The sequence below is a fragment of the Scyliorhinus torazame genome, chromosome 2 (genome assembly GCF_047496885.1).
Source record: "Scyliorhinus torazame isolate Kashiwa2021f chromosome 2, sScyTor2.1, whole genome shotgun sequence".
NCBI lineage: Eukaryota > Metazoa > Chordata > Chondrichthyes > Carcharhiniformes > Scyliorhinidae > Scyliorhinus > Scyliorhinus torazame.
In genome coordinates, this window is record NC_092708.1 from 385,567,801 (window position 1) to 385,591,868 (window position 24,068).

At 44.9% G+C, this 24,068-nt stretch overlaps 1 protein-coding gene across 5 annotated transcripts in view; it reads right to left on the minus strand.

The window, feature by feature from the left end:
• LOC140405340 (centrosomal protein of 128 kDa-like) overlaps nt 1-24,068 on the minus strand; it is a 589,746-nt gene that overhangs the window by 293,226 nt on the left and 272,452 nt on the right. For all 5 annotated transcript variants that reach the window (XR_011938602.1, XM_072493651.1, XM_072493643.1 and 2 more), the window contains exons 15-16: nt 11,379-11,555; nt 6,086-6,145 (exon numbers count right to left, since the gene is read on the minus strand). Coding sequence is in view for 4 of the 5 variants with exons in the window: in XM_072493651.1 (XP_072349752.1) it covers nt 6,086-6,145; nt 11,379-11,555 (237 nt within the window). In the remaining variant the exon portion in view is untranslated. The remainder of the gene's footprint in view (nt 1-6,085; nt 6,146-11,378; nt 11,556-24,068) is intronic.

The following is a 24,068-nucleotide window of genomic DNA, read 5'->3' on the forward strand; positions in this document are numbered from 1 at the left end:
CTCATCTTCTCAATTGTTGCGCAGGACGTTGTCCCCTGCATCTTATGCCCCTCTAGCCATTTAGACTGGGCGTCAATTAATAGAAGGAACATGGATCCTTGAAATGGCCTGCAAAATCTGCATGCAAGCGTGCCCAAGGCCGCCCTGGCCATTCCCAGTGATGTAGGGGCGCGGCCGGCGGAAGCTTCTGATGCTCCTGGCAAATGGAGCAGTTTTGGGCCACCTTCTCAATGTCGGTGTCGAGGCCTAGCCACCAGACATAACTCCGGGCCAACATTTTCAATTTGGTCACACCTGCTAATCCATTGTGCTTCGCACACGTGGGTTCAAATCCCATCCTCGTCGCCAGTTTTGTGAGGGCCACGAAGAATCCAGCACGAGTTTTAAGGATACAAAGTAATAACATTTATTTACAATAACATATATATATATATATAACAGCGGCAGCAACTTCCCTTGCTGCACACTCATAGAACATAGAACATAGAAAATACAGCACAGAACAGGCCCTTCGGCCCACGATGTTGTGCCGAACCTTTGTCCTAGATTAATCATAGATTATCATTGAATTTACAGTGCAGAAGGAGGCCATTCGGCCCTTTGAGTCTGCACCGGCTCTTGGAAAGAGCACCATACCCAAACTCAACACCTCCACCCAACACCAAGGGCAATTTGGACATTAAGGGCAATTTATCATTGGCCAATTCACCTAACCCGCACATCTTTGGACTGTGGGAGGAAACCGGAGCACCCGGAGGAAACCCACGCAGACACGGGGAGGACGTGCAGACTCCGCACAGACAATGACCCAAGCCGGAATCGAACCTGGGACCATGGAGCTGTGAAGCAATTGTGCTATCCACAATGCTACCGTGCTGCCCTTAAGAACAAATAAATCTACACTATATCATTTTACCGTCATCCATGTACCTATCCAATAGCTGCTTGAAGGTCCCTAATGTTTCCGACTCAACTACTTCCACAGGCAGTGCATTCCATGCCCCCACTACTCTCTGGGTAAAGAACCTACCTCTGATATCCCTCCTATATCTTCCACCTTTCACCTTAAATTTATGTCCCCTTGTAATGGTGTGTTCCACCCGGGGAAAAAGTCTCTGACTGTCTACTCTATCTATTCCCCTGATCATCTTATAAACCTCTATCAAGTCGCCCCTCATCCTTCTCCATTCTAATGAGAAAAGGCCTAGCACCCTCAACATTTCCTCGTAAGACCTACTCTCCATTCCAGGCAACATCCTGGTAAATCTTCTTTGCACCTTTTCCAAAGCTTCCACATCCTTCCTAAAATGAGGCGACCAGAACTGTACACAGTACTCCAAATGTGGCCTTACCAAAGTTTTGTACAGCTGCATCATCACCTCACGGCTCTTAAATTCAATCCCTCTGTTAATGAACGCGAGCACACCATAGGCCTTCTTCACAGCTCTATCCACTTGAGTGGCAACTTTCAAAGATGTATGAACATAGACCCCAAGATCTCTCTGCTCCTCCACATTGCCAAGAACTCTACCGTTAACCCTATATTCCGCATTCATATTTGTCCTTCCAAAATGGACAACCTCACACTTTTCAGGGTTAAACTCCATCTGCCACTTCTCAGCCCAGCTCTGCATCCTATCTATGTCTCTTTGCAGCCGACAACAGCCCTCCTTACTATCCAAAACTCCACCAATCTTCGTATCGTCTGCAAATTTACTGACCCACCCTTCAACTCCCTCATCCAAGTCATTAATGAAAATCACAAACAGCAGAGGACCCAGAACTGATCTCTGCGGTACGCCACTGGTAACTGGGATCCAGGCTGAATATTTGCCATCCACCACCACTCTCTGACTTCTATCGGTTAGCCAGTTCGTTATCCAACTGGCCAAATTTCCCACTATCCCATGCCTCCTTACTTTCTGCATAAGCCTACCATGGGGAACTTTATCAAATGCCTTACTAAAATCCATGTACACTACATCCACTGCTTTACCTTCATCCACATGCTTGGTCACCTCCTCAAAGAATTCAATAAGATTTGTAAGGCAAGACCTACCCCTCACAAATCCGTGCTGACTATCCCTAATCAAGCAGTGTCTTTCCAGATGCTCAGAAATCCTATCCTTCAGTACCCTTTCCATTACTTTGCCTACCACCGAATTAGACTAACTGGCCTGTAATTCCCAGGGTTATCCCTAGTTCCTTTTTTGAACAGGGACACGACATTCGCCACTCTCCAATCCCCTGGTACCACCCCTGTTGACAGTGAGGACGAAAAGATCATTGCCAACGGCTCTGTAATTTCATCTCTTGCTTCCCATAGAATCCTTGGATATATCCCGTCAGGCCCGGGGGACTTGTCTATCCTCAAGTTTTTCAAAATGCCCAACACATCTTCCTTCCTAACAAGTATTTCCTCGAGCTTACCAATCTGTTTCACACTGTCCTCTCCAACAATATCGCCCCTCTCATTTGTAAATACAGAAGAAAAATACTCATTCAAGACCTCTCCTATCTCTTCAGACTCAATACACAATCTCCCGCTACTGTCCTTGATCGGACCTACCCTCGCTCTAGTCATTCTCATATTTCTCACATATGTGTAAAAGGCCTTGGGGTTTTCCTTGATCCTACCCGCCAAAGATTGTTCATGCCCTCTCTTAGCTCTCCTAATCCCTTTCTTCAGTTCCCTCCTGGCTATCTTGTATCCCTCCAATGCCCTGTCTGAACCTTGTTTCCTCAGCCTTACATAAGTCACCTTTTTCCTCTTAACAAGACATTCAACCTCTCTTGTCAACCATGGTTCCCTCACTCGACCATCTCTTCCCTGCCTGACAGGGACATACATATCAAGGACACGTAGCACCTGTTCCTTGAACAAGTTCCACATTTCACTTGTGTCCTTCCCTGCCAGCCTATGTTCCCAACTTATGCACTTCAATTCATGTCTGACAACATCGTATTTACCCTTCCCCCAATTGTACCTATCCCTCTCCATTACTAAAGTGAAAGTCACAGAATTGTGGTCACTATCTCCAAAATGCTCCCCCACTAACAAATCTATCACTTGCTCTGGTTCATTACCCAGTACTAAATCCAATATTGCCCCTCCTCTGGTCGGACAATCTACATACTGTGTTAGAAAAGCTTCCTGGACACACTGCACAAACACCACCCCATCCAAACTATTTGATCTAAAGAGTTTCCACTCAATATTTGGGAAGTTAAAGTCGCCCATGACTACTCCCCTATGACTTCTGCACCTTTCCAAAATCTGTTTCCCAATCTGTTCCTCCACATCTCTGTTACTATTGGGGGGCCTATAGAAAACTCCTAACAAGGTGACTTCCTGCTGGTTCCAAACTGACCAGCTTTATTTATACTTGGAGTTTACTAATGGTTTCTCCGCCCCCCTCATTGGGGAAGCTCATACTCCCACAGGATTGTGGGATTGTCATTAGTCCCCAGCCAATGGTAAGCAGGCAGGTTATAACATCAGGGTGACGGGGTTACTGGGTGAAGGCGTGGGCTTAAGTGGGGTGCTCTTTCCAAGGGCTGGTGCAGACCCGATGGGCCGAATGGCCTCCTCCTGCAAGGTAAATTCTATTTATTAGGCGGGACCCTTCTGATCAAATCTGCCCAACTATTCCTAAAATTGCACTGAACTGACAGCTTAGAAATAGGCCCTTTGACCTAATTGGTCTATGCCAGTGTTGGTGCTTCATAGAAGCTTCATCTTACTCTCAAATCCTCTAACCCTATTTGCAGATCCTTCTATTCTGTTGTCCTTCATGAAAATTATGCAAGGGTTCCCCCCAAGAGTCAGTATGAGAACCAAGAAAAGCAATGGTCCTAACACCAAATGTAAGGAGTACAATTTCAAAGTTTGGAGTTGACATAAAAACTTGGCAACGCAGCAGGATAGCAAGCAGTGTAGTAGCAGACTTCAGGAGGACAGACAGACTCACAACATGGGCAGGAACATGGCAGATGGAATTTACATGGAAAAGCGTGAAGTAATGCATTTCGGGAAGAACGGAGCAGGAATATAAAATAAATGGTACAATTTTAAGAGGTGATGCAACAACAGAAAGAACATTCACAAATCTTTGAAGCGGGCAAATTAAGTTGATAAGGCGTTTAAAACACAATCGTGGGTTACTTAACTTCGTAAATGGGAGAACCGAATATGAAAACAAGCAAGCTATGCTAAATCTTTGCAAATAACTGGCTAGTACTCAGCTGAAGTCCTATGTACAATTTTGGATGCCACATTTTAGAAAGAACGTCAAAGACCATGGTGAGGCACAGAGGGCGGTTTACAGAATGATAGCAGGATTTAGATTGTCTGGAGACTTGGGCGGAGAGATGGCAGATGGAGTTTAATCCGGACAAATGTGAGGTAATCCATTTTGGAAGGTCTAATGCAGGTAGGGAATATACAGTGAATGGTAGAACCCTCAAGAGTATTGAAAGTCAAAGAGATCTAGGAGTACAGGTCCACAGGTCATTGAAAGGGGCAACACAGGTGGAGAAGGTAGTCAAGAAGGCATACGGCATGCTTGCCTTCATTGGCCGGGGCATTGAGTATAAGAATTGGCAAGTCATGTTGCAGCTGTATAGAACCTTAGTTAGGCCACACTTGGAGTATAGTGTTCAATTCTGGTCGCCACACTACCAGAAGGATGTGGAGGCTTTAGAGAGGGTGCAGAAGAGATTTACCAGAATGTTGCCTGGTATGGAGGGCATTAGCTATGAGGAGCGATTGAATAAACTCGGTTTGTTCTCACTGGAACGAAGGAGGTTGAGGGGAGACCTGATAGAGGTATACAAAATTATGAGGGGCATAGACAGAGTGGATAGTCAGAGGCTTTTCCCCAGGGTAGAGGGGTCAATTACTAGGGGGCATAGGTTTAAGGTGAGAGGGGCAAGGTTTAGAGTAGATGTACGAGGCAAGTTTTTTACGCAGAGGGTAGTGGGTGCCTGGAACTCGCTACCGGAGGAGGTAGTGGAAGCAGGGACGATAGGGACATTTAAGGGGCATCTTGACAAATATATGAATAGGATGGGAATAGAAGGATACGGACCCAGGAAGTGTAGAAGATTGTAGTTTAGTCGGGCAGCATGGTCGGCACGGCTTGGAGGGCCGAAGGGCCTGTTCCTGTGCTGTACATTTCTTTGTTCTTTGATAACAGGTGAGGGTGGCACGGTGGCATAGTGGTTAGCACTGCTGCCTCACAGTGACAGGGACCCGGGTTCAATCCCGGCTCGGGTAACTGTCTGTGTGGCGTTTTCAATTTCTCCCTGTGTCTGCGTGGGTTTCCTCCAAGTCCAAGGAGCTGCAGGTTAGCTGGATTGGCCATGATAAATTTCCCCTTAGTGTCCAAAGGGTTAGGTGTGGTTACTGGGTTACAGGGATAGGGTGGGTGCAGACTCAACGGGCTGAATGGCCTCCTTCTGCACCGTAGGGATTCTATGAATAACCTCTATGAATGAGGTAATTCAGTTATGTGGAGAGATTGGTCCAGCTGGAATTGTTCTTCTTCAAGCAAAGAAGATTATTCAGGGGGGGGGGGAATCAAATTCAAAACGAACAAAACTCATTTGCAGGGTTATGGGGAAATAAATTGGTCCGTTTTTTCAAACAGTGGGCCAAATGGCCTCCTCCGTGTTATTAGAAGATATACTATTTCGCTTCCCCACAAATGGATCGCTGCTATGCTCCTGAAATACTCCATGTTGAATTGTACATTCTACCAACTCTCTGGTTAAAGAAGTGTCTCCCGAGTTCCTTTTTTGAATTTATTAGCGATTATCTGACAGTGGCTTTGGATTCTGCACATGGAGATATCTTCTCTATGCTTACCCTCCAAAATTTTAAACCTTCATTCGGTCTTCTGGTATTATCTCATCACAAATCCATAACTCCTTCCTTTAAAATATTTCCACTGAACTGATTCATACCGTTGTCCTCCGTGACCCTGGGAGCATTGCTGCCAGTGTGCCAAAGGCCTTTTTTGCAAATTTACCATCACTTTAGAGGCCCTGAAGCAGTTAATCAGACCATTGCCCTGATACGTACTTTCATTTCAGCCAGCCAGCGATGAGGATCATTTTCTAATCCAGGTGTAAGTGTTATTGCCTGCAAAGAAAATTAGATTGTGGTTGGTTTGTTAACAGAAGAGATTGCATATGGAAAGAATGATTGCTCAAAAAAAACAACTACTTTCCAGATGGCAGTTTCATGCAATTTATAAAGGAAATTAATTAGGCCCATGATTCCAAAGCATGAACCTTGATTGATTTCCTGCCGAAGCCCTGAAACACAATCTCTGGGAAGCTTGTACACAGAAGAGCAGTTAGGAAGTCACCAGCACTCAACCTCTTACCAACTCCAGTTAGTCACCAGTCATCTTTCATCATTTGCACATTTCTTTATGCAGAAAACTAATGCGATTTGCAAGTAAGCCTGTCACAAGTTATTTCTGCACTCCAAGGTCTTATTTGCATCTTATAAAAGACATTTAGCTCCGTTTGCACCACAACAGCTGTGTGCCTGTCCTCAAAAACATACAGTACTGCGCACTGGCTAAAGGCAGGGAGCTCCGGGAGGGGAGTCCAGAGATTCTCATGGAACCACAAAATCAAGAAAAACATTAAACGCGCATGTTACCGCATCTCTCAAACACCTTCAAATTCAGCGATTAACTTTTGAAATGCAACTGTCTGGTGGACAGACGGCAGTAATTTCACGCACAGCAAGATCACGCATCAGCAAGAAGACGAATAAGCAGCCGAGGTTTGGCCAAAAGCAGCCGGTTGGAGCTGTCCATGAACGGCAACTGAAATCCAAGGTAGTCATTGCCTGGAGATCAGTTAACCAATTGTTTTATCCTCCATGACACATGTTGGGAATTCATCAGAAGTATTTTTTACCCCCTCACATAGATGCACTTAGATAGGAGCAAGATATGGAGTGGTGCTGGGTGCAGGTTCATTACTCTAGGCAACTGGCATCGCAGTAGGATTTGAATGAGAAAATTGCAGGGAAATCTGTTTCGGAAACTGGCAGAATTGTAAATAGTTAAGGATCCTACCAATGTAAATACTTAACTGAAATTATCCATTCCTCAATGCCAGTATAATGATAGCAAGGTGTCAGCCGCTAAAATTATACGGTGACTGTTTCTGTGCTTCAAGCAATAAATTACTTTTGGGTAGGATTTAGGACTGCTGTGTTGCATTAGTCCTGTAGTTGTAGTTAAGATTGCTAATAATGACAGTGCTTAAGCAAAGTTAGAGACTGAATATTGTAATAAGAGATAATTTAGCACCCTCTTCTGGAAAGGACTGATGAAGCATCAATGCAGAGACAATTCTACAGGAGCTCAAAGAGAAACACTTGTATTTAAATAGCACGCACAGAGCAGGTCTGACAGCAGCTGTGGAGAGATTGAAACAGAGTAAACATGCAGCCTAATACGACTCTCAGTTCCACAGTCATAGTGGCCTTGAAACTTTGGGCCTAATAGTGGCCTAACGAAAGCAAGGGGGGGCAATGTGGAAGGAGGGCTATGCAAGAAGTGGGGGGGGGGGCTCACGATGGCATGCAAGGTGGTGAATGAGGATGATGAACAATGAAAGAGGAAAGACCAAGGGGAGGGAAGCTGGACCTGCATGAAAAGCTCACAAACGAGGGGTCTATAGAATCCCTACAGTGCAGAAGGAGGCCGTTCAGCCCATCAATCTGCACCAATCCTCTGAAAGAACACCCTACTTAGGCCTACTCCCTCACCCTATCCCCGTAACCCCACCTAACCTGCACACTTTTGGACTGTGGGATGAAGCCCACAGGAACCCAGAGGAAACCCACGCTGACACGGGGAGAATGCGCAAATGCCACACAGACAGTCATCTAAGGCTGGAATTGAACTCGGGTCACTGGCGCTGAGACGCAGCAGTGCTAATCACTGTGCCACCGTGCCAGGTCAAAGGGATACACACTGTTTATTGGAAGGGGATTTACGACAACCAACTGCGTATGGGTGAGCAGGGTAGACGTCCAAGCGAGGTATGGGTATTTCACAGTAGATGAGCTTGGGAACGAAGGCAGTTGAATCAAGGAATAGACTTCCTCTTGAAGTGGCTCACGGTGGAAAAAAAAGGCTAAGAGGAGATTTGATAGAAATGTTTAAAATCACAAGGGGGCTGGACAGAGTAGACAGGGAGGAACTGTTCCCACTCCTAAAAGGATCGAGACTGAGAGCACAGATTTAAAGGGATCGATTCTCCAAGCCCCGCGCTGGGCCGGAGAATCGGCGCAACTGCACCACGACGCCCCGACGCTGGTGCGCGATTCTCCGAGGTGCGGAGAATCGGCGCCATTTGCGCCGGCGCGTTTGACGCGGCATCGGCCACGGGCCGCTGGAATCGGTGGGGACGCCGATTCTCCGGCACTGATGGGCCGAGCGGCCGCGCGGATAGGACAGAGTCCCGCAGGCGCCATTCACCCCTGGTCGCTGCCGGCGGGAACTCTGCACGAAGGGTCAGGGGGCGGCCTGTGGGCGGGAAAAAGCACTCCTTCAACGGGGGGGGGGGGGGGTCTGATGGGTTCTGGCCATCGATCGGTGCCCACCGATCGGCGAGCCGGCCTTTTCCCCCCCCCCCCAGGCCAACCTTGTTGCGCGGCCGGCCCCTGAACCCCCATGCCATGTCGCGTAGGGGCCGGCGCGCTGAAGAAGTCCCCCGAGCATGTGCGGGTTGGCGCGGGGCCCATTTGGCGCCGGGAAGGGAGGCTGGAGCGGCGTGAACCACTCCAGCGCCGTGCTGGCCCCCTATGGGGGACAGAATCGGTCATCCCCGTGCCCGTTTCGCGCCGTCGTGAAACGCGACGGCGTTCACGACGGCGCGAACACTTTGTCTCCATTTTGGAGAATCGCCCCCAAAGTGTTGTGAGAAAAAACCTTTTCATAAGACGAGTGGTTTGGGTCTGGAATGCACTGCCTGTAAGTGTGTGGTGAAGGCAGGTTTGTCAGTCATTCAAGAGATGATTTTTTTGAGTAGAAACCATGTGCAGGGTTGCGGGATATAGGCAGGAGATTGGCATCAAGTCATAACGCTCAGTCGGAGTGCCGGTGCAGACACGACGGGCCAGGTGGCCTCCTTCTGCACTGAACAATTCTGTGAAATTTGAGAGGGCAGAGCTGGCCTTGGTTTAAAGCCTCATCAGAAAGAGAGAGCCCAGTTTTGCACTGGAGTGGCAGCCTCGATTTTTGTGCTCAATTCCTGGAGCGGGACCTGAACACACAACCGAGTGATTGAGGCAAGGGAACCACCCACTGAGTCGTGGCCAATCAACAGGAAAGATTGCATAGTAGAGGGATCAATTGAATGCAATTTATCTGCCTATAGAATTCAGATTCACAGAATTCACAGTTCACGTTGAATAAAAGCAGCAATATAAAAATCTTTTACTTCAATTGTCATTCACGATACTTCAATGTCTCTTAACTCACTCATGGTGCAGTGCTGGGATTGAAAAAAAACATTCAAAAAATAGATACATAAGGGCAATGTATTGTTCAAAGAATGAAAGCAGCAAGAATTATCATCTGCACTTGAGTCAAATGGAGTTGAAATAAATGGTCAAAATGGTGAGACAGACAGAAAGGAGGACGATAAACAGGAGTTCATTTTCCATATGAATCTGTACCCTCATTCTTCAAACACGTTCTCTGAAATTGAACTTACTATGAGAAATATGATAAAGGAAATATATTCTGAGGAAGTGTTTTTGTATGAAATCGTTCTATTGATGACCAGTGACATTATTGGCTAGTGTCAGCTGGGCCCAGTAACAGGGCTCTTGCCTCTTGGAAGTTACGAGCTCAAGCCTCACTCCAGGGAGTTGGGCATATAGACTGCACTTCAGTGCACTGCTGAGGAAGTGCTGCATTATTGGAAGCACCTCCTGTTGGTTGAGATATTTTTCCAAGGCCTTGTCTGCTCTCTCATGTATTCAAAAAGAAACGCAGGGTGAGTACATCACCTGGTATACTGGCAATACCACACAAATAAAGGCTGATAGGTCTCACTGCTGGATTTGGCACCTTGCTATGTGCAAATTGGCTTGCTTGCAAAACAATAGTGCCTACATTTCAAAAGCATTTCACTGTGCAGGAGAGGCATTGTTTGAATAAAAGTTTTTTTTCCCCTCTGCAACAACTTGCATTTATAGAGCACATTTAAAGTATCATGAAGGCCCGAGGAGATCTATAAAAGCGACATCAAATAAAACTCGACACAGACGCTATTGGGAGAGGTGAATGACAAGAGGTAAAGTTTTAACCAGTTTCTCAAAGGATAGGGAGTGGTGGCAGAAGGTTGGATAGTGGCAAATGTGACTCCCTTATTCAAGATAGGGTATAAGGAATTGTCATGTGAGAGTACCTTTAAAAAAATGGGTGTTAAGCAAATAGCTGTAGTGGATGTACCTTTAAGAAATGGGTGTTTGTCAAATGGCTGCAATGTCAGAGAGTGGGTGGAGCTGGGCTGTCTGTCTGCTTTTACTTACGCTTTGGGCTGTCTGCTACAGGATGTGTTTTAGTTTTGTTTTGAGAGCTGGATAGCTGCAGGCAAAGCAAGAAGCTGTATAAGGATTTCTCTCTGCAACCTAAAGAATGTCTCCAGATCATTTGAAGATTTCAAAGTGCTGACTGCTCTCAGGAGAGAATTTGAATCTGATCTCTGTGTAAAAAGGGTTTTTTGTCTTATGGATGTTGCAAGGCAAAATTAAGGGTTACTGAGAGAATATTGCATCTGTGGGGATGATTGGTGTTGATAGTTGTTAAGATGTTTACTGTGGGTTTATAAAGTGTTAACTGGATTTCATAGAATAAACACTGTTTTTGTTTAAACATACTCTTAGTTCTCTGTTGCACCATACCTGTAAACTAGGCCTGTGTGCTCCCCATAACCACAATCTATTCAAAGTTATGGGTCAGGTGAACTCCATGATACACTTTGGGGTTCTCTAAACCCTGGCCCGTAATAGAATTCAGTGGTGGGTAAAGTTTTAGAAACCACAATCAGGGAAATAATATTGTTTCAGTATGGTTTGGGAGTTGCAAATCCAAATGAGCAGGGAGAAGGGGACTGGTGAAAATCTCAGTGAGTCAAACCAAGCTGCTCTCGCACATCGCCACCCGTTCTCGTCAGCAGTGCATCATCAACAAAGACTTAAATACAGGTCACCTGCCTGTGGTCTTTGCTGAAAAGTGAAACACAGATGACAGAGATCAACACAGCAGGTGGTGGGAGGGAGAAAACAAACTGAAGTTAGTCGCGTAAAGTCAATAAGAGTTCACATTGATTACTTTGAACTTGTCGCCAGGATCCCTGGAGAGGAAATCACACGCAGCATCAATTTCTTTTCCGACAGCACAAAGGATCGTCTCTTGCTCTGTTTGGACTCTTCTAATCTGATCTTTAAGCTGAAATGTCATTTGCTCCAGTTGCCTCGCACATTCTTCACCGTTAACTGCCAGTTTACCCTGCAAAAGCAACAGAAATGATCATTGTTGCGAGCTTCTGAACTCACACTGTATTTAATGCTTCAGTGCACAAAGACAAAGGGAGAAAAAAGCAACTTGGATTCATATTGTGCCAAGACATTCACAAAACATTTCATATCTAAAGAACTTGCGAAGTGTGGTCAGTTTTGTAATGTAGGTAAACACAGCCAATATGTACGCAGCAGGATGCAACAAATTGTGGTCGATCGAGAATTAGACAAAGGATTAGATCATTTGTTCAAATTTCCAATGTCCACAGTCTTTTGCTTTTCTTTCAGGTTTAAGCAGCAATTTGACAGAGCTGTTCAAAATTACCAATGGGCTTTGATAGAGGAAGCAGCGAGAAACTATTTTCTCTGACAAGCGGTTTGATGTGCAGTGTTATACGCCTGATGGCCAGATGGTGAAGGAAGAATCCAAAGCTAGTCTTTACTTGGGATAAATGTATTTGCAGAGTACGTTTCACATAGATATATCTCCCAACTCCACTCAACTTTGGTGTCACTATGTGTCTCTTTATGTTATTTTGGGGAATCAGTAAACCTAAATTAACAAATGATGCATCTCTTTATAGTGTTCAGTAGCCATTCAATCAATGCCCTCCACCAACACGTACTTAATTCAATGTACTTAATTGTCGACAAAATTATCAACCAGAGGCTATAGATTTAAAATAATTGGTAAGAGAACCAGAGGGGAAGCAAGGGAGAATGTCTTCACATAAAAGTTTGTTAAGATCTGGCACACACTACCTGAAGGGCTGATGGAATCAGATCCCATAGGAGTTTCGAAAAATACGTTAGCCATGTACTTGAAGAATCATTGCATTATAGAATAGTACAGCATTGAAGGGGGCCATTTCATAGAATAGAATTTACAGTGCAGAAGGAGGCCATTCAGCCCATCAAGTCTGCACCGGCGCTTGGAAAGAGCACCCTACCCAAGGTCAACACCGCCACCCTATCCCCATAACCCAGCAACCCAACCCAACACTACACTAAGGGCAATTTGGTCCATCAGGCTTGTGCCAGCTCTTCAGTAGAGTCATTTCTCATTGCACTAATTTTTCTAGCATCACATATTTCTCAAATTATCTTTTGTATGTTGTTATCAAGTCCAAAGAGGATTAATATGAAGGGTTATGCGGCAAAAGATGGGATAGAGTGTTGACCGTCACCACACTGATTTTTCTCTTTTCCCAGTGCTGCAATTCACTTACCACAAACACATTACTCTGACTGTATTCGGTGTTTGCAACACTCCTGGTTTCCCTCAACTTTTACTTCAATCATCTCCATGAGCCAAGATGTAGAAATGGTGGCCTTGGACTGGGGTGGGCACAGTAAGAAGTCTTACAACACCAGGTTAAAGTCCAACAGGTTTATTTGGAATCACTAGCTTTCGAAGCACAGCTCCTTCATCATGTGAGTAGCTGAGGAAGAAGCTGCGCTCCGAAAGCTAGTGATTCCAAATAAACCTGTTGGACTTTAACCTGGTGTTGTAAGACATCTTACTGTATCTCTATGGGCAGCATTTATTCCAGTTTAGGATGCCAAACTAAAGCTTCATACACATGATTAATTCTTTGCACAACCTCTGAGCACAAGATGAAGCAGATTATCTCAATTTGCGCAATACAATAACCACGATAAACGGTGTTGCTCATACTAATTCTGAAACAATATTTTGCTATGAGTGTTCCTTTTAAATGGCTACTACGCATTTGTGTACACAAGAAGATGAAGTTAATGCGGATGCGGGGGGGGGGGGGGGGAGTAGAAGGAGTAGATAGCATGAAAAAGAAAAAGAAAACCACTACAGATGCTGGAATTCTCAAAAAAAAACAGAAAATGTTGGAACAACTCAGCAGGTCTGGCACCATCTGTGTAGAGAGAAAGAGGTTTTTTTGAGTCTGTACGACTCTGGTTTAGCACAGGGCTAATGAGCTGGCTTTTAAAGCAGACCAAGGCAGGCCAGCAGCACGGTTCAATTCCCGCACCAGCCTCCCCGAACGCCGGAATGTGGCGACTAGGGGCTTTTCGCAGTAACTTCATTTGAAGCCTACTTGTGACAATAAGTGATTTTCATTTTCATTTCTTCTTTCAAGCTCTGCTGAGAAAGGAAACCTGCCATTGTTACACCTCACCTGGCCTATATGTGACGCCAGACCCACTGCAATTTGGTGGATTCTCAAATGCCATCTGAAATAGCCTAGCCAACGTCTCAATTGTATCAAGCTGCCACAAAGCCAACAAAAAAAGAATGAAACCGGACAGAACAACCGCCATTGACCGAGACACCGGAAATGACAACGGCACACCCAGCTCTGTCAACTGTGCAAAGTCCTTCTGAAGGCTTGTGGGAGAGCTGTCCCTCAGACTAGTCACCCAACAGCCTGACATTGTCATGCTCACAAAATTATACCTTACAGACAATGTCCCAAACACCATCATCACCACCCCTGGTGACTGGGGTACAGCACGGTAGCAGTGATTAGCACCGTTGCTTCACAGCGCCAGGAATCCGGGTTCGATTCCCGGCTTGGGTCACTGTCTGTGCAGAGTCTGCACGTTCTCCCCGGGACTGCGTGGGTTCCTTCCGGGTGCTCCGGTTTCCTCCCACAGGTCCCGAAAGACGTACTGTTAGGTGAATTGGACATTCTGAATTCTCCCTCTGTGTACCCGAACAGGCGCCGGAGTATGCAGGCGAGGGGGCTTTTCACAGTAACTTCATTGCAATGTTAATGTAAGCCTACTTGTGACACTAATGAAGATTATTATTATTATTGCTTTGGGCGGAGGGCTTAAATGGCCATCACCAAGTGGCCCAGCAGTACCGCTGCTGACTGAGATTTCTGAGTCCTAACAGACATGGCTGCGAGACTGGATCTGCGGCAGGGGTGAAGGAGCCAACAAGAGAGAAAAACCTACTCAACGTTGTCCTCACTAATCTACCTGTCGCAGGTGCATCTGTTCATGACAGTATTCGTAGGGGTGACCACTGCACAGTCCTGGTGGAGACAAAGTCCCTTCTTTGCATTGAGGATACCTTCCATCGTGTTGCGTGGCACAACCACTGTGCTAAATGGGATAGATTTTGAACAGATCTATCAACGCAAAACTGGGCATCCATGAGACGCTGTAAACCAGCAGCAGCAGCAGAACTGTCTTAAATGGCTACCACGCATTTGTCTTCACAAGAAGATGAAGTTAATGCGGATGGGGTTGGGGGGGGGGGGGGGGGGAGTAGAAGGAGTAGATAGCATGAAAAAGAAAAGGAAAACCACGATAGATGTTGGAATTCTCAACAAAAAAACAGAAAATGTCAGCAGGTCTGGCACCACCTGTGTAGAGAGAGAAAGAGGATTTTTTTGAGTCTGTACGACTCCGGTTCTACTTCTACAACCATAATCTGTAACCTCATAGCCCGGAATATCCTTCACTCTCCCATTACCATCAAGCCTGGGGATCAAAGAAGAATGCAGGATGGCATGTCAGGGACAACACCGGTCATACCTAAGAATGAGGTGTCAAGCTGGTGCATGCCAAACAGCGAAAGCAACAAGTGATAGACAGAGCCAAGCAATCCCACAACTAACAGATGAGATCTAAGCTCTAAAGTCCTGTCACAGCCAGTCATGAATGGTGGTGGACAGTTAAACAACTAAATGGAGGACGCTAAACAAATATCCCCATTCTCAATGATGGGGAAGCCCAACCACATCAGTGCAAAAGATAAAGCTCAAGGATTTGCAGCCATCTTCAGCCAGAAGTGAAGGGTGGATGATTCATCTCAACATCCTCCTGGGGTCCCCAACATCAGAAGTGCCAGTCTACAACTGAAGGAATTCACTCCATGTAATATCAGGAAACGTCCGAAGGCACCGAATACTGCAAATGCTTATGCTCCAGAATTCACCGTGCCCTAGTCAAGCTGATCCAACGCAGCTGCAACACTAGCATCTACCCAGCAATGTGGAAAATTGCTCAGGTACATCCTGTACAAAAAAAGCAGAACAAATTCAAGCCAGCCAATTACTGCCCCATCAGTCTCCTCTCGATCATCAGCAAATTAATGGGGGGGGGGGTCATCGGCATCAAGCGGCACTTGCTCAGCAATAACCTGGCTCAATGACACGCAGTTTGAGATCCATCAGGGTCACTCAGCTCCCAATTACATTTCAGCCTTGGTCTAAACGTGGATGAAAGAGCTGAATGCCAGAGGTGAGAGTGACTACCCTTGACATCAAGGCCACATTTGACTGAGTATGGCATCAAGAGGCCTTAACTAAACTGGAGTCAATGGGAATCAGGGGGGAAACTCTCCACTGGTTGGAGTCATACCCGGCGCAAAGGAAGATGGTTGTGGTGGTTGGAGATCAATCATCTTAGTCCCAAAATATCACTGCAGGGCTTCCTCAGGGTACTGTCCTAGACCCAACCATCTTCAGTTGCTTCTTCAATGACCTTCCCTTCATCATAAGGTCAGAAGTAGGGATGTTCGTTGCTGCATGCATAATGTTCAAAACCTTTCGCGACTCCTCAGGCATTGAAGCAGCCCATGTCCATATGCAGCAGGAACTGGACAACATTCAGACTTGGGTTGACTAGTGGCAAGTAACATTAAAACCATACAAGTGCCAGGCAATGACCATCTCCAACAAGAGAAAATCTAACCATCACCCCTTAACATTCAATGGTGTTACCATCACTAAATCCCCTACCACAGGGGCTGATAGAGTCTAGTTTTATTTCATGTAGGGGCTAGTTGAATGCATATAACTAATAAGCAAAATATTAAAAGTGTCTTGACTGTGGGAACGCAGTCATTTTCTCATATAATGAATTAATGAATTGTATTCCACTATATTCAATACTGAGAACAGAATGTTCCCTGTGTAATCAATTAATCAATTTTAGTTCGGTCTCCATCAAGCTATGAAAAATGGCAAAGCGGGAGAAAACATACCCAGTATTTTTCTGAAGACTGCGCACTTAAACGCTAAGCTAGTTTTCATAGACACCAGTCAATCTCATGTAATGTCCAATGTTTGATTCACAAGTTATCTAAGTAACAGACATTCATTTGAACAAACCGGGAGATCCCAGCGAAGACTTAGAAACCAATGAACGCAAGTGAGGGGTTGAACCAGATATAAGAATTCCCCTAAAAATAGGACCTTGTGGTTGAGGTTCTTTGTTCCTGAATTCTTCATTCATCTATCTGTTTGTTTGTGTTTAGTGATTTATTTTGTGCTTATGCTTTCGCCATGTGCTAGACTTTTTCTGTATTGTTTGATATTTCCTTTCTAAGTTTTATTCAGTTCTTATTCAAGTGTATACCAGTGAGTAACTAACAATAAAGTCGTATTTTTGACACCTCCGTCAACCGGACTACCGATTCATATTAGAAGAGAAAAACATGAGTCCCCACAGGGGCTTACCATTGACCAGAAACAAAACTGAAATCAACCATATAAATGCTGTGGCTAAAAGAGCTGGTCAGAGGGAGGTCTGCTCATCTCCTGACTCCCCAAAGCCTGTCCATTATCTACAATGCACAAGTCAGGAGTGTGATGGAATACCCCCCCCCCCCCCCCCGGGCCTGGATGAGTGCAGCTCCAACAACACTCAAGAAGCTGGGCACCATCCAGGACAAAGCAGCCTGCTTGATTGGAACCCCATCCACCACATTAAATATCCACTCCGTCTATCACTGACCTACAGTGGCAGCAATGTGCACCATTTATACGATGCACTGCAACAACTCAGCAAAGCTTCATCAACAGCACCCACAAACTCTACCACTTACAAGGACAAGGATATCAGGTGCATGGGAACACCATCTGAATGTTCCCCTCCAAGTTACACACTATCCTAACTTGGAGGGGAACATTCCTTCACTGTCGCTGGGTGAAAATGTAGGATCTCCCTCCCTAATAGCACCGTGGGTGTTCCTACACCACAGGGGCTGCAGCGGTTCAAGAAGGCAGCTCACCACCACCTTCTCAAGGGCAGTTAGGGGTAGGCAACATCCTGCAAAAGAATTGAAAAAGTTAATGTGTCAGCCAGCCCAAGGGGATACTGAAGGAATCTAGGGCAGAGATGCCAGAGGTTCTGACTACAATCATGCAACCCACCCTGATTTTTTTTCTTTTATGGGATGTGGGTCTTGCTGACAAGACCAAGTATTTATTGCCCATCTCAATTGCCCTCAAGAAGGTGGTAGTGAGCTGACCTCTTGAACCCCTGCATTGGATGTGGTGTAGGTACACTCATAGTGTCATTAGGAAGTGAATTCCAGGATTTTAACCATGTGACAGTGAAGGAATGCAGATATAGTTCCAAGTTAAGTTTGACTTGTTAGAGACCTTGGGTTTAGAAGGTGCTGTCGAATAAGTCTTGCTGAGTTGTTGCAGTGCGAGGTATAGATGTTATACGCTGCTTCGGTGATGGAGGATGCCAATCCAACAGGCTGCTTTATCCTGGATAGTGTCAAGCGTCTCGAGAGTTGTTGGAGCTGTACTCATCCAGACAAGTGGAGAGCATTCCATCACACTCCTGACGTGTGCCTTGTAGAGATGGTGGACAGGCTTTGGGGAGTCGGAGGGGGGGGGTTACTTTTTGAAGAATTCCCAGGCTCTGATCTGCCCTTTTCACCACAGCATTTATATTGCTAGTGCACTTCAGGTTCAGATCAATAGTAACCCTTGAGATGTTGAGAGTGGAGTATTCAGTCATGGCAATGCCATTGAATGTCATGGGGAAATGGTTGGATTCTCCCTTGATGGAGGTGGTCATTGCCTGGCACTTGTGTGGCATAAATGGTACTTGCTGCTTATCAGCTCAATATTGATATGGTTACAGAAGACTGGAGAATTGTAAATGTGCACTGCTGTTCAAAAAAGGGGAGAAGGATAAACCTAGTAACTCCAGGCCAATCAGACGAGTGTCAGCGTGGGGAAACTGCTAAACATCACAAGCAAGGACAAAGTAATTCTCACTTGGAGATGCAGGAGTTAATAAATTGAGACAGCCAGCATGGATTTGTTGAAAGCAAATAAATGTCTGACGAACCTGACTGATCGCTTTGAAGAAGGCTTGATGATGGCAGCAAAGTACATTTTCACTTTCGTCCACTCCCCACCTTTTTCCACTTTACTCTGCAAATTAGTTCTCCATTACTTCATCAAAGAATTTAATCAGGTTACTCAAACACATTTTGCCTTTTAAGAAATCCGTGCCCTTACATTTCCAGTACTTGAACACTGCCACAGAATTCTGGACATAAACGCGACTACTAAAAAACAGAAAGCAAGTTCTGCATGAAGTATATCAGTCACTTCAATTATTATTAAAAAGACCACTTGGAGATCAGTTCAGATCAAACCTATTTCAAGAGGACGCTCCATCAGTACGCCTTTTTTCCAGATCAAACCTTTGCAAAAGGCCTGCACAGGATCACAATTAATTTCTTTCGATTCTGCTATTCACTTGGTTGAAACCATTGGGCAGACGCAGCATGGGTTCATAAAGGGCAGGTCGTGCCTAACTAATTTAGTGGAATTTTTTGAGGGCATTACCAGTGCGGTTGATAACGGGGAGCCAATGGATATGGTACATCTGGATTTCCAGAAAGCTTTTGACAAAGCCACACAAAAGGTTGCTGCATAAGATAAAGATGCATGGCATTAAGGGGAAAGTAGTAGCATGGATAGAGGATTGATTAATTAATAGAAAGCAAAGAGTGGGGATTAATGGGTGTTTCTCTGGTTGGCAATCAGTAGCTAGTGGTGTCCCTCAGGGATCAGTGTTGGGCCCACAATTTACATAGATGATTTGGAGTTGGGGACCAAGTGCAATGTGTTCAAGTTTGCAGATGACACAAAAATGAGTGGTAAAGCAAAAAGTGCAGAGGATACTGGAAGTCTGCAGAGGGATTTGGATAGGTTAAGTGAATGGGCTAGGGTCTGGCAGATGGAATACAATGTTGACAAATGTGAGGTTATCCATTTTGGTAGGAATAATAGCAAACGGGATTATTATTTAAATAATAAAATATTAAAGCATGCTGCTGTGCAGAGAGACCTGGGTGTGCTAGTGCATGAGTCGCAAAAAGTTTACAGGTGCAACAGGTAATTAAGGCGGCAAATAGAATTTTGTCCTTCATTGCTCGAGGGATGGAGTTTAAGACTACGGACGTTATGCTGCAATTGTATAAGGTGTTAGTGAGGCCACATCTGGAGTATTGTGTTCAGTTTTGGTCTCCTTACCTGAGAAAGGACATACTGGCGCTGGAGGGTGTGCAGAGGAGATTCACTAGGTTAATCCCAGAGCTGAAGGGGTTGGATTACGAGGAGCGGTTGAGTAGACTGGGACTGTACTCGTTGGAATTTAGAAGGATGAGGGGGGATCTTATAGAAACATATAAAATTATGAAGGGAATAGATAGGATAGATGTGGACAGGTTGTTTCCACTGGCGGGTGAAAGCAGAACTAGGGGCATAGCCTCAAAATAAGGAGAAGTAGATTTAGGACTGAGTTTAGGAGGAACTTCTTCACCCAAAGGGTTGTAAATCTATGGAATTCCTTGCCCAGTGAAGCAGTTGAGGCTCCTTCATTAAATGTTTTTAAGATAAAGATAGATAGTTTTTTGAAGAATAAAGGGATTCAGGGTTATGGTGTTCCGGCCGGAAAGTGGAGCTGAGTCCACAAAAGATCAGCCATGATCTCATTGAATGGCGGAGCAGGCTCGAGGGGCCAGATGGCCTATTCCTGCTTCTAGTTCTTATGAAACGGGGAATGGTGATGGCATAATCAAGGAATCGACTTTAGAGGAGCTAAGCTGCTCCACAGTGTGGGAACTGAATCAATGCCATTCGTTAGTTGCTAACCTTGGGGTACTTCATCTATCATGTCACTCCACCAGCGCGTGTTAATTTGCATCCCTCACCATCAGCTGCAGTACCTCGCACTGCTTTTGCAGAGGCACAAGAGGAACCAAACACAAGCATCCTTTACTCCTGTGCCACACTATTTCCTTTAAATAAAGCCAATCAAAGCTATATTCTCAAACAAGAAGGCCTTGTGCCTCTTTAAAGTTTCCTCACTATACACGCATGCACATGCGGCAGAGGCTGCTCTATGCTCCCCAGGTTCAACATAGAGAAAGCCCAATGTCAGGAAATTGGCCCATCTCATTTTGAGTAAAGCCACTGTTAACTATCTGCCGTTAACTGGGAAAATCCAAAGGTAAACTCTGAGATCAAGCAACTTCAACTTTTCAAATTTTTAAACAGAATTTAGGAAATGATTTAATAGCATATTAGTCACAAAATGCTAAAAGGTTAACCTATCGACAAGGATCTCTAACCCTGCAGCTCTTCAACAAAGATGTCATACGGTATATTACAAAACCATAGAATTGTGCAGCACAGGAGGCCATTCATCCAAACATGCCTCTGCCAGCTCTCTGAAAAAGTTATCCAATTAGTCCCAATTCCCATAACCCTGTAAACGCTTCCCCTCCAGGGATTCATCAATTTCCTTTGAAAAGTTACTATTCAATCTGTTTCCCTCATCCTCTCAAACACAGCATCTAACTCATAACTTGCTGTGTAAAATAATTTGTTACCTCCCCCACCAGCTTTTTTGCTAATTACCTTGAAACCAGTGTATGCTGGCTACCAACCCTCTGCCAGCGCAAACAGCGCCACCATTTTTACTCTTCAAAAAAAAACCTTCATGATTTTCAACATAGCCATTCAATCTAACATTTAACAGTCTAAATGCTAAGCAGAATAATCCTAACTTCTCCAGTCTTTATAATTAAAGTTCCTCATCCTTGGTATCCTTCGAGTAAATCTCGTCACAGCATCACCCCCCCCCCCCCCCCCCCCCCCCCACACAAGGCTTTGCCATACTTCCGAAAGTAATATGTCCACTTCTTTGTATCATAATCCAGGTAAGTGATTTATAAAGATTAAGCATAACTTTCTTGCCTTTGGACTTTATGGCGATTGATTAAGACCAAAGTGACATAATTCACAAAAATTCAAGCACGCAAGAAATGATATGATCTCAGACCAAACACATTACAGCAGCATCTAGAAGGAATGCTGGACGAGAATCATATTACTTAATGTTCTTGCCAGTAATAAGCTGCAATGATCCTCCATGTTATTCTCTCTGCAAACTTCAGAATACACGTATTTCTAATTCCGGTTAATGATTGCAATAGCCCCCAAAAAACATTTCTGTGCATTTAAAAAAACGTAGAATTCAAACAAAAATTTGGATTTTAATAAATAACTCCAAAAATAGAAGTGGCTTTCCTTAGTTACATAGTTACATAGATACATAGATGATAGGAGCAGGAGGAGGCCTTTTGGCCCTTCGAGCCTGCTCCGCCATTCATCACCATAAGACCATTAGACCATAAGACATAGGAGCGGAAGTAAGGCCATTCGGCCCATCGAGTCCACTCCACCATTCAATCATGGCTGATTTCAACTCCATTTACCCGCTCTCTCTCCATAGCCCTTAATTCCTCGAGAAATCAAGAATTTATCAACTTCTGTCTTAAAGACACTCAACGTCCCGGCCTCCACCGCACTCTGTGGCAATGAATTCCACAGACCCACCACTCTCTGGCTGAAGAAATTTCTCCTCATCTCTGTTCTAAAGTGACCCCCTTTTATTCTAAGGCTGTGCCCGCCCAGGTCCTAGTCTCCCCGCTAATGGAAACAACTTCCCTACGTCCACCCTACCTTGTAAGTTTCTATTAGATCTCCTCTCAACCTCCTAAACTCCAATGAATATAATCCCAGGATCCTCAGACGTTCATCGTATGTTAGGCCTACCATTCCTGGGATCATCCGTGTGAATCTCCGCTGGACCCGCTCCAGTGACAGTATGTCCTTCCTGAGGTGTGGGGCCCAAAATTGCTCACAGTATTTTAAATGGGGCCTAACTAATGCTTTATAAAGCTTCAGAAGTACCTCCCAGCTTTTATATTCCAAGCCTCTTGAGATAAATGACAACATTGCATTTGCTTTCTTAATTACGGACTCAACCTGCAAGTTTACCTTTAGAGAATCCTGGACTAGGACTCCCAAGTCCCTTTCCACTTCAGCATTATGAATTTGGTCACCGTTTAGAAAATAGTCCATGCCTCTATTCTTTTTTTCAAAGTGCAAGCCCTCGCACTTGCCCACGTTGAATTTCATCAGCCATTTCTTGGACCACTCTCCTAAACTGTCTAAATCTTTCTGCAGCCTCCCCACCTCCTCCATACTACCTGCCCCTCCACCTATCTTTGTATCATCGGCAAACTTAGCCAGAATGCCCCCAGTCCCGTCATCTAGATCGTTAATATATAAAGAGAACAGCTGTGGCCCCAACACTGAACCCTGCGGGACACCACTCGTCACCGGTTGCCATTCCGAAAAAGAACCTTTTATCACAACTCTCTGCCTTCTGCCTGACAGCCAATCGTCAATCCATGTTAGTACCTTGCCTCGAATACCATGGGCCCTTATTTTACTCAGCAGTCTCCCGTGAGGCACCTTATCAAAGGCCTTTTGGAAGTCAAGATAGATAACATCCATTGGCTCTCCTTGGTCTAACCTATTTGTTATCTCTTCAAAGAAATCTAACAGGTTTGTCAGGCATGACCTCCCCTTACTAAATCCATGCTGACTTGTCCTAATCCGACCCTGCACTTCCAAGAATTTAGAAATCTCATCCTTAACAATGGATTCTAGAATCTTGCCAACAACCGAGGTTAGGCTAATTGGCCTATAATTTTCCATATTTTTCCTTGTTCCCTTCTTGAACAGGGGGGTTACAACAGCGATTTTCCAATCCTTTGGGACTTTCCCTGACTCCAGTGACTTTTGAAAGATCATAACTAACGCCTCCACTATTTCTTCAGCTATCTCCTTTAGAACTCTAGGATGTAGCCCATCTGGGCCCAGAGATTTATCAATTTTTAGACCTCTTAGTTTCTCTAGCACTTTCTCCTTTGTGATGGCTACCATATTCAACTCTGCCCCCTGACTCTCCGGAATTGTTGGGATATTACTCATGTCTTCTACTGTGAAGACTGACGCAAAGTACTTATTTAGTTCCTCAGCTATTTCCTTGTCTCCCATCACTAGATTACCAGCGTCATTTTGGAGCGGCCCAATGTCTACTTTTGCCTCCCGTTTGTTTTTAATGTATTTAAAGAAACTTTTACTATCATTCCTAATGTTACTGGCTAGCCTACCTTCATAATTGATCCTCTCTTTCCTTATTTCTCTCTTTGTTATCCTCTGTTTGTTTCTGTAGCCTTCCCAATCTTCTGACTTCGCACTACTCTTTGCCACATTATAGGCTTTCTCTTTTGCTTTGATGCATTCCCTAACTTCCTTTGTCAGCCATGGGTGCCTAATCCCCCCTCTGATAACCTTTCTTTTCTTTGGGATGAACCTCTGTACTGTGTCCTCAA